The following is a 12,138-nucleotide window of genomic DNA, read 5'->3' on the forward strand; positions in this document are numbered from 1 at the left end:
CCGATACACTAAAATGATACATAAATTTATGTGACCCCCCACCACAGCCATCTTTGCCGGTTCAGAGAAAACTGGAGTTCTGCGCATTGTTGCAGGTCCTTATCTTAGAGTGTGAGTGAAGACGTGAATAGCTCTGCGCTCTCTCTACATCTGCAGTAAACTACAAAGTGTCCCTGTACAGGCAAGAGCAAATGTTGCAAATTCTTTCGGCCACTGCAACAGTATTTTCCGAGAGCCCTTGAATTTCGACTTACTCATTTGCGTGCAAACAGTTACGTGTTCAATAATTCCCTGGAAATCTGTGACCCTCCCCCCTCCATGGGTGAATCATTAAAATATAATTTGGGAGTGGATTCTATTCCCGCCAGGGGCAAGAGATTATTTTCTTCTCAGAATTCAGACCGGCTCTGGGCCCCACACAGACTCATTCAACTGTTACTGCGAGCTCTTCCCGTGGGGGTAAAGTGCCGGAAGTATGAACCTTTCCGCTTGTCTCCATCGGCGCCGAGATTAAGAATAAAGGGACCTATATCTCAGCTTCCCCATACGCCTTCATTGCGTGGTGTTTAAGTAAGCACAGGGATTGCTATATTATTGCCTTCTATCAGACGGTGAAGTTATTGTGTCATATTACCCGTTATTAAGCGGTGTCTCTCTAAACAGTGACCGTTTCCAAGCAACGGCCCAGTAAACACATTCCCCTTACTGGACATCAGATTCTTAATAATGCAACAGTTTGGCTACAACAATGGAAACGGGGTGTTTGTGAGTGGTCTGTGCCGAGATATTACAAGCAAGGAGCTTAGTCCGTCGATAGTTCAGTTGAGTTCTGCACGGGAGGCTGTGAAGAGAGGACCTGAGCGCGCGAAGCTGAAGAATTTCCACTGTTAGAAGCCGTTGACAGGGAACTACTGGTGAAAGCACAGCCGGCTGGTAAAGGCTTAGCGGGTGCTGTGGCGATTTGTGGAGATCAATTGTGGCGCTGTAATTGCTTGTAGCTCCGAGTCGTGTGTATAAGTGGTAAATAAATCTATTCACCAGTCTATAGTCACGACACTACTGTCGTGTTCAATCCCTGTGTCCCTCAGTTCGGCTGTTGGGAAATTAGGCGTATTATTTAGGCCTTAATATAAGCTCCTGTGAAATTCTTATAAATTTTTTAATAATTTGTAGCCTTTATTAGACTTTCACATATACATTTTAAGTTTTTGATGTTACTATTGTATTTTTCAGTGACACTCGTCATCACGTGTAAGATAATGCTTCCCCTTTCCGAGATCTGAGGTTCTCTTGGTGGTAGCTATGAAGATTTATATCTTCTTGGATATGACACCCTGTAATCTGGCAGGTCGTTACTGATATTTGAGAGGAAACTGCTGCTTCTGTCTTCAATGTAGAAGGATAATATATATGGATAAATACCGTCTTAAGTGCAACAAATTTTTATTGTAGTTTTTACTTCTTTTCCTCCTCCACACTACATGTTTCGGCCCTAAATGGCCATCATCAGGTGTGTATCACTCACGTAGCTGTTACACTGCTTTTTAAAATTTAAAATTACCAGTCTTTCTAATTGTATAAAATCTTTGTTAATCTACACGCGTCGATTTGATTTTNGAAGACTAGCCTTAGAGTAAGCGCCCTGAGACCCAAACGAATAACCGCGAGATCCTCAGATTTCACTGCGTGACTTCGGCTCTTGCGTATACATCATGTGAAATGTTAAAAGTTTTCCAGCATTTCGGCAAAAATTACATTTCCCATGATCATTGTCAGTGAGTTCAGGTGTAATCGACATCACATACAAAATTTCTCTGGTTTACGCAATCGTTCCATTCCGAAATGTCTTACGTAACCAAATTTTGCGTAAGTCGAAATCGTTACTGTAATATACACATGTGCTTATGTATGCATGCTTGTGTGTGAGTGTGCTTCGTAGAAAGAATAAAAACATGGAAAATAATGAGAACACGGAAACAAATTAATTTTTAAGCATAGACAACATCGGCCCTCATGATGTAGATGGGGGAGATCTCCGAAACCTTGGTTTTTAACAAAATATTGACAAGGATAATCTTTTGAGAAATTTTAATATGTAGAAAACTAACATTTACAACTATAAACTTTAATTTACGTTCCATTTTATGAGCCTACTTTCCTAATTTTCGGAGTGCGAGCACTGATTGAATCAATAATTTTCTGTTCTTCACATTGTCCATACCGGCTCTGGGGCTCACCCAGCCTCCTATTCAATAGGTACCGGGGGCTCTTTCCCCGGGGGTAAAGCAGCCGCGGCGTGAAGCTCACCAATAACCTCCAAATAGTGTCGAGGTCAAGAAAATATGGATATATACATCCACTCCCCCATACACTATCATGGCGTAGTGCTTAATTAGTTAAGCACAGGGACAACTTTACATCTTTTATTTTTACTTACCATATTTTTAAATAATAAAAAAGAGGCTTATGAGATCACCTTGCTGTCTGCATGTTTGTGTGACTCTATGTCCCCAGTATTTTTTTCCCGTTTTTTTTTGCTTTCCTTGCCGTATAGAAGAAAAGTAGGCGATTGGTTTTTCCTAAAATATTTTCCTTAGTTTTTTGCCTTGCTGAATTATCTGCATGAAGTTGAATATACTTGTGGAGTCTTAGGTAACTCGCGGAACGCCTGTGTCGGACCCGAAGCAGTGAATGCATTAAATAGAGATGAGTGCTGTCCAGTATCATCATTGCGTACTTTTGTTTCAGCCATCGCTGGGTACTGCTGGCTAATTATCTATAGCTTTTACTGGCAGCTGATAGAGGTGGCCATGACGGAAACCCACACGCAACTAGAGACAAGTTCTCTCACCAAGCCAACAGAATACAGAAAAAATCTCGTCGACGAAGATAAGCAATCGACATCGAACCTTGCTTACTAGTTCTGGGATAATGTAACAAATATTGTGCTTATTAAATAATTAAAATATTTTACTTATTCTTAGTCCGATTAGCAAATATTGGTTTATACCTAAGGGAGGTACCTCACTGTGGATGCTGTCAACAATAGAACTGTAATTACACTTATATCCTGCCTGGCCAGGGAACATTGTTTCCTGTGAGCGCCCTAGCGAATGTTACTTTTCCATGATGGTATAGAGCAGGCATGTCCAGCTTCAAACAGATTGTGATCGACTTTTTAGTGTCAAAACTGACAGTGATCTACCACCCCCTCCTATCGTCGGACCTCGCTTTAAGCAAAAATATTGGTAAAAATAACTTGATGTTTGTTGTAAAAGCAACATACATTGAAAGTACAGACTGCTTTAACACGTATTTTCGTATATTACAAGTGAATTTACATGCTTTTCACGTATAATTTCCTTATAGGCCTATGAGATCGACCAAAAATCGTCCCGCGATCGACGCGTTGGACATGCCTGGTATAGAGAATACAAGAGACGTCAAAGCAGGGTTGCATGCACTATAGGGTCAACTAACTCCTGGTCGGTGACGCGTTGTGTTTCTATTGACACGCGCTGGCAGATGAATGCTGGTGGGAAATAGGAAGAAAGGGGGAGGGGGGAAACGTGTGCAGTCAGAAGTTGCTTTGCTGTCGCCCGTAGTCACGTCACAGGACAGTTCATTTTTTCGGCCTCGGGCAATCATACGTTGGCTCGGACAGCCTACCCAGCTTACGTCATCAGTCAACATGGTAAAAGTATGAAACATTGTGGCCGGCACTCGCTGATGAGACGGGATGTAACATGACACAACAGGGTAGATGATATGTTGTCACTCAACCCTATCTGAACTCCAGGTTCAATTACGGTTGGTAGTTGCTCCGTTGTGAACACTCTCTAACGATATCCTGTCTCGTGAATTCAAATATTGGAACGTCGATAATCGAGCCAGGTTATAATCTCGAATCACAGAACATTTACTTACAGCTTTTGGAATATAACTTGATAAGCAACATATGACTTTTAAGTTTTAGGAAAATGAACTTTTTTTTACCGCTTGAATTGATTAAATCGGCACGGAGCACTTGCAGTAAAACTGTCAGAGCGAAGTAGTCGGCTTGTCTTTTAATCAATTGGTGTAGTGTTTCTCTCAGTAGATGGCATCAAGTGTAGCGCAACGATGTTCAGAGTAGAAAATGAGAGTTCACGTGAAATGTGTCTGTATCCTGTTTAAAACTAATTTCGTCTAGCACACATACCGGAAAACAATTTATGCATACCGGCAAACTGTCAAAAGTGAAAGTCCCATGTCCAAAAACTTGTGTGAGGATACGATAGATAGTATTGATCTAGTGGGCCGCGCTATAGCTCAAGCGGTTAGTCGCTGGCTTCCCACCGCGGCGGCACCGGTTCGAGCCCGGGTCTGGTCAAGTGGGATTTGTGGTGGACAAAATGGCGCTGGGGCAGGTTTTCTCCGAGTACTTCGGTTTTCCCTGCCAGTCTTCATTCCACCAAATTCTCCATCATCATAATCGCCCGGGGCAGGCTACAATAGGCCAATCAGTGGCCGCCGTGCCGAGTTGGACCCAGTTGGACTCCACCCCCCACTAAGCGAAATAGTATTCATCCAACTGAAGACAAAGTCCAGTGGCGGCCTTTTGCGAAAACGGTAATGCTCATTCAGTTTCCATACAAAAGTAATAGAACCAAATAGAACAGATGTTAGGAGAGTAGAACGAATGGAATATATGAACAATGCATAAGAGTTTTGGTCTGAAAACCCCGAAAGGAGAAGACCAATTTAGAAACTGAAGCGAAATTGGAAGGATAATATTAAAATCCGTCTTAAAGAAAAGATAAAGGAGGATGTGGACTGAATTTATCTACCCGAAGTTAAGATTCAGTGACTGGCTGTTGTTAACATTGTAATGAACGTTCGGGTTCTTTAAAAGGTACTGAAATTCCTGGCTTAGACGAGCAGGAGTTACTTGAGAAAGAACTCTGATCCTTGAAGGCAGTTACTTAGAATTTGTTTATGGAGCCGTGCCATAATTAGGAGGCTGAGATGGGTAGATAATATAACATATTGGAAGAAGAAGAATGCATATACGATTTCGGTGGGAAAGCCAGAAGGAAACCACTCGGAAGACCCAGATATAGGAACGAGGATAATATTAAAATGAATCGTATAGGGCTGGATTGATCTGGTTCAGGTTAGGGACCAATGGAGGGCTCTTGTGAAAACGGTAATGAATCTTCGAGTTCAGTAAAATGTTGGGCAATTCTTGAGTAATTGAGCGACTGGCGGCCTCTCAAGATCGACTCAGCTCCATGGAATTCGTTAGTTAGACTTACTGTAATTAAAGGCCATAAGAGATAAGCTTCATTTCAAGTTATTGTGGTCCGATGAGAGTAAGGTATCCACCTAAAGTTTAACAGAGAATCACATCGGCCTCGTATTATGCATAAATGCACTGAAATTTATGTTATAAATCTTTTTCGAAATATTTGCAGACAGAAATTGCATTCTTCAATTCCAGGATTACCCCTTGCATTTCGTATACCGATACGCCTTCATGGCATATATAGACAGCTGATCAACCCTCTGTAGAATTGTCTTCATAGTGAAAGTCAACATGATGTTTTAGTTTGATATGTTCATTACTATACTCGTAATTATAGATATGTTAGTAGTGGCCTAATTTGTCGCTGTATCACAGTTGTATTGACAGTGTCTTCATTTATATAATATTATTTTAGCGGCTTTCTGTAATTAGGGCACGATCAGTGCAGATAGAAACAAAATATATATTTATAATTATTCAAGCTGAATACAGTGTAAAATATAAACAGAATACATCTAAATGTGTGTTTTATGTGACTTAATTAATATTTAAAGAGAGATTAAAATATTAACCCAGTGCAAGATAATAATCTAAATGCATCTATTATGAGCAGTAACAGGCCAATTGGGCTTCATGTTATATGCAGTGAGCAGGAGGACAATACGTATGGTGTAGTTCAGAGTAATTNTACGTGTTTGCTGAACCTGAAAATGATAAATCTTATTATATTATATCAAACTACATGTATCAAGGAGTGTGTGTGTGTTTCATTATAACAATGGATCTTTATAGGTTTATAGAGCTAACTGACGTATTATATCCTCCGTGTCACAGAGAGTGAAGTTGAAACGATTAGAGAAGCCCAAAGGAAACAGCCTCTTACAAACCGTGGCTGTGTTACCCCACACGTCATGAAACTTAAGCAGTAACACGTGTGCGTATATAAGCACTTCAAAAAGTCAGTAAGTTAGGCATAGGCTTATATTACATTTATTCAACCTATAGGCCTATATATAATGCATAAGCATAAGCAACATTCAGTTAATTCCCGTATTTGTGGTAATTTGTATCAGGCGTTTACAATGTTTTATAGTAAATTACTTCAGGTATTGAACAGAAATTGAAAATAAGGTTTTGATTTTGAATGAGCAGTTCTGTGTTGCACACGGTGTGCTGTGTGCCTATGTTATAGTTATGGCGGTCAACTCAACAGTTAAGCGGAACATCTTCGGCTGAAGACAAAAACAGATGTTGATATGTATCGTACTAATTTAGATAAGAATGGATGTCTTACGGGAGCCGGGGTAGCACAGTCGGTATAGCGATTGGCTACGGACTGGACGACCTAGGGTTCAGAGTCGAGTCTCGGTAGGGTCAAAAATTTTCTCTTCTCGACGTCATCCAGACCGGCTCTGGGGCCCACCCAGTCTCCTATACAATGAGTACTAAGGGATCTTTCTCCGGGGGTAAAGCGGTAGGGGCGTGAAGCTGACCAGTCACCTCCAACTAGTCTCGAGGTCAATAAAATGTGGATCTGTACATCCACTCCCCCATACCCCTTCATGGCCTAGTGCTTAATAAGTTAAGTACAAGGGCAACTTTAACGTTTACCTTTATGGATTTCTTACTACATGTTTCGACCTATGATTTAGATCATCATCAGGTACCTTTTATGATCACTGACTCAAGTTGTTAAAGTAAATTTTTTCCAGCATGGACCCATATTGTGCCACCGGCGTTTGTTGTTGCGGGCCAATACTTATTCGTAAAGTTAACGTAAATCTACATTACAAGGTTGTACTGACTGTCATAACCATAAGATATTGTACACACAACAAGATGCAGTCCTTGAAATTGCTGTGTAAATGCTGATGACAATACAAAAATTAATTCCGTTATGCTAACTGCATCTCTTATGTAGCTAAGTCGGTGATTTCAGTTAACATTATCATTATAATTTTTCACAGGACAAACAAACAACTGTAGCTATGTGAAATTTCAGTACTTTGTAAATATATCACACAGGAAGGGAGAAAATTGAGTAGTGCCCCATCAGTTTAGACATACCAGATGCGTCGTAATATCTGCAGGTAACATCTATAACCAAATTAATCACGTTTTGTATCATATAAATGAGTAAAATTTTGTATGACTTGCAGTTGTTCATTATAAGACGTGATAGATTCTGTAAGATGTGAGGCTTTCACGGCGGTGACTATGAAGAAGGCAGTCTTCTGGGATTTGGCACCGTGTATAAGTGGTGTTAACCGACGTTTCGGAGGAACGNGAAACTGGTATTCGCATCTGAAAGGTATGTTTTTGTATGATACAGAATATTATGATTTATAGAAAAGGGAGGCAGTTGATGCGAAAATATTGTGTTACTGCTTACATTTTATGAGTATCACCAGAATTATACAATTACGCACATCTGGACACCTTGCGGTATTTCAAAGTTTCGATTCTGAAGCTTGTAATTATATTTCATGTTGTGTTTAGAAAAATAATAATTGTAATTTCAGCTATAATGCAATCCACTAGACTACTTAGGAACAGCATAGCTTTTGAATAAGGATATCTCTTAACATACAGGTAAGTAGTTACGCTGTATCTTCCTGCATTTCGCCTAATTGAAATTGGCAAAGAAGCCAGACGAAACCTTAACTGAAATCATGTTACCGAAATAACACAGCGTTCTTATTTTTATGTATTTTATACATAATAGACTTATACAGACACATTTTTAAGGACTGTTAAAATTCTTTTGCCTTTCTTCATTGCTCGCACCATCATGCTGTATGGAGACTTTTAATTTGTGACATGACTGAAACTGGTAGGATTTGAGGTTCTTATGAAGAGTTCTATTCTGTAGAGTATAGCGGCGTGTAGTCTGTTCAAAGATAACCGATGTTTCGGAGGAATATGTCGCCTCTATCATCAGGTTCCAAGAATAAGACAAGCAAAAACACAGCATGAAGCAGGTATAAAATAGAGTTCTGGATTCTTGCTGGAATATTTCTCAATCCTTAAGATGGAGGCGATATGTTCCTCCGAAACGTCTTTTGACATTCAATGGATACACGGCGTTATATCTCAGAAAATGAACTCTTCAACATAGCTGAAGTTTACTATGAAACAGACCTACAAACTTCAGTGGATCCATTTTGCTCTACAATAATGTATCATCTGCCCGACTACTTTACTTGATTATATCAAATGTGTGTTCTCCTGTCTAGATCTCTGATTCCCTTATATCTGGCAGAGAGAATTAAAATTACCACAGAACTGTAACCGCTCACTTCCTTTGTGCCCTTTTCGTTGTGCGCCACTCCACCACCGCTCACTTCTTTGGGTTCTTTACTTTAATCAGTAGAGCTGGGTTCCTATCCCAGGGTCTTATAAGGGTCTGGCTCGGACAGGGCAGGAAGAACACTTCACTACAATCACCCACCTTTCGACGGTAGCACTTAGTAGTCCTTTAATCCCTTCCAGCTTTCTGCATACAACTGAATTTATTAATACTATTGAATTGAACTGTACTTATACTATTTTACGGAAGGGCCGTAGTGGTAAATTTAGTGTCCGACTTTGCCGAAAGTAGTGTCAAGACTCCCTGAGATAGAATGCCCTCTCTCTGAATTCTGAGGTCCACGAACCCCAGACTCCAAGAGAAATCCACTCCTCCAATCTGCCATTGGTTAATTTTCAAACTAGGAGGTTCCCTAAATTTTGAATTCCCAATCATGTTGCTCTGCTATGTGATTCTGGCAGATGCTGACCTGACGCTAAGGATGACAGCCCCTTGATGCATTACAGTCAGGGTGTGAGGCTCCGGCCGTCCCACTTCTAAGTTATCGCTGTCCCAAGCTGTCAGCTCTCATTTTCTCAAAGCCTTTCCGACGTTGCTGAAACTGCCAGAATTCCAGGAAAGTACCAGATGTTACTTCCTGTTCACATAGCAAAACTTGAACTATGTCCCTTCCGCGTGTAAGAGCTGGCTATCTGCCGGATCTCTTTGTTTGTAATATTGTTAATCTTAACTTAATACAAAATTTAATTTTCACACAACACTCCTCCAGTCAGAATGGACGGTTACAGAATATCTGGTCTACAACAAATTATAGACAATGATATCACATTATGAAAGGTTATGTGATACATTATTTTTCTTTGACTTTTCACAGTTGTCAGTAGAAAATACAGCCTGTGAGTTTGTGATAGAGTAGCCTGTTATCAAAGCATGTAATTCAATAATATCAATATTCTAACTCCCTTATTCCTATAAGGAAAATTGTGACTATTTAAATGAGCTATATATATTATTTATATTAGTAAAACATGTCGAGATATTTTCGTTACATACAAATTAAAATATATGAAACAATGATTCTTTGTTCATGTGTATGTACAGAGAGAATATATATATAAAAATATCTTTAGAATAAATGTTGTAACATGTTTTTGTTATACGTTATGAGATTATATGAGATTCCTGGTGTATTTTCAGTGTATTATGAGTCATAAAACTCCCCTTGACTATCTGCACTATCCGTGTTTACGTTGTTATGGTTATTTCAAGAAATGGCCGAAATAAACTTATATTCTGTCTATGAAAATTACAAGATTTCTACCCTATTCTTTTAGTTATAGAGGAAATATGAATTTCTCACGAATGAAACAGTAATCTGGGACCGTAACTGAAAGGATCTGTGTTGAGAGGAAAGGAAGAATTTATGGTATTTTCTTTGGGGTAACGGACGTGGTCACGTCGTCTTCAGAAAGCACCACGAGGACAACTTGTGCATTAGAACAGCAATTGCGTCTAGTGGGGACCTGTTCCCAACAGCAGTTCAGTGAGACCTCACAATAATTGTGGCAATTTTATTAGACTCCGTTATGAAATTTCATTTAGAATTAAAAACGGAGAAGAATAAAATAAGCCTTGTTAGGCCATGTCTTATCTTCAGAACGAAGAACGAAATATGTAGTGGGTTTCAAGTTTTGAGAAAGACTGTTAACAAATTGAAATTAACGTACTGAATTTGGTGAATGCTTGCTACCATTCAGTTTAACAACCCCCCACTTATACTCTTCTACCGAAAGTTTTAACTAAAGACATAATGAACCATAATGAACCATAATGTGGCATATTTGCTCAAACCAAGAACAGTGCTAGGTAATGTCCACATTAAACAATAAAGTAGTTGTCACGGTATGAGATGTGAGCGTACAGCCGTTGCTATGGAACAGTTGAGTAAACAGGTTTCCGCATAAATTAATACATGCAATAATAGAGGTGCTGTGTTTGGCATGTGCTTCGTGTCTAGACGAGGTGACGTGGGAATGTATCATTTTTGGGCTGTAGAAAAGAAAAACTGAAAGGAAGACACCACTTGGGAAAGCTAAGCATATATGGTAGAATAATACTAAAATGAATCTGAAAGCAATAGGGCGTAAGAAGACGGAGTAGAATCGTCTGGCTAAGGATAGGGAAAGTTGTCGAGCCCTTGTGCGCATGTTAAATAACATTCGGTATCCAAAAAATGTGGAAAATTTCTTGACTGGCTGAGCGACTATTAGCTTCTGAAGATGTCCATCATAATTACATTAACAATAATAATGTCGCTTCCTGTCTGACCGCCGTACTCTGGTAAGGTCGCCATAATCAGTTACGGCCAGTGTTAAGTGAATGTTTTATGTTGGTACCAATTATGTAGCGGTAGCGTAGTTCTTTGAGGCACTATGCTACAAGTCCGAAGGTCGTGGGTTCAAGTCCCGATGAGGTCACTTGATTTTTTCAATTGACCTAATCATTCCAGCCGCACTATGGCCCTGGGTTCGACTCAGCCTCTAACAGAAATGAGTACCAGGAATTAATTAAATCATTTTCTGGGAAGTAAAGCGCCATCTGTGAGCCGATTATCTAGATAATGTGGGACCCTCAACGTCTTACAACCCTATGGGCCTTCACGGCCTGTTACAGGGATAGCTTTACTTTTTTACATTTTACCAATTATGTACACGATTAATTGTAATTATACAAACCACAAAAATGCAGAACAATTAAAATTATTGTCTTCTGGCTTGTAACACTGTGTAGTTTGATAAAGACACCATATTCCTCCGAAACGTCGGTTTATACCCACAAAACTACACCCTTTCCACCACAGTAGAAGTATCAGCATTTATATAATGCAGAATAACTTCAGGGTATCTTAATTCCAGGATATTTGCTTCCCTTATATAAATGTTTGCTTTGGCAGGTATTGCATTGCTTGTAAGTAAGGGGTGGAAACCACATGAAGTTCAGAGAGAGTACGGCATTTCGGAGGAACATATGGTCTCCGTCTTCAAGGTCGAAGAGTAAGCCAATCAAGAACTCGGCCGAAGAAGATGGCAAACTGAGTTCAGGTTTTCACCGACTTCCGCTGCTGTATCTTTTAGGTTTTCAGCCCTGAAGATGGAGGCGATGTTCCTCTGAATCGTTAAACTCTCTCCGAACTACACAGCAGAGGACAGAGCAGTAACTTCCTTCTGGCCTTCGACAGCACATTAATTCTCAGTTTCGAGCTTGGATTTTTCGAAATGGGATCTCCTCTTCGAAAAGCGGAAACCATCCGACTGCTACTGCCGACTCCCGGCGACTTACTGAACTACACAGCTTTACACCTAAAGAATCTATACAGCTATACAGTCACCGCCGTGGTAACCTCTGCAAGTAGATCAATGAACTTCTTACAATTGTTACCAGATGGCAGAGGAGTAGAGCTCAAGCGCCAGATGTCACTCAACCTATCCGATAGATGGCACGCGTAGGTTCTGATAGCTAACGACAATCGTCAGAGAAGTTG

The 12,138-nt window shown here is 40.0% G+C and overlaps 1 protein-coding gene across 1 annotated transcript in view; it reads left to right on the forward strand.

Annotated features, from left to right (window-relative positions):
* LOC111862024 overlaps nt 1-3,206 on the forward strand; it is a 21,543-nt gene extending 18,337 nt beyond the window's left edge. Inside the window, exon 6 of the mRNA XM_023847070.2 lies at nt 2,749-3,206. Within this exon, the coding sequence (XP_023702838.1) occupies nt 2,749-2,921 (173 nt within the window). The 3' untranslated portion in view covers nt 2,922-3,206. The remainder of the gene's footprint in view (nt 1-2,748) is intronic.
* The last annotated feature ends 8,932 nt before the right edge of the window (nt 3,207-12,138 follow it).

Source organism: Cryptotermes secundus, unplaced genomic scaffold, assembly GCF_002891405.2.
Source record: "Cryptotermes secundus unplaced genomic scaffold, Csec_1.0 scaffold181, whole genome shotgun sequence".
NCBI classification, from domain to species: Eukaryota; Metazoa; Arthropoda; class Insecta; order Blattodea; family Kalotermitidae; genus Cryptotermes; species Cryptotermes secundus.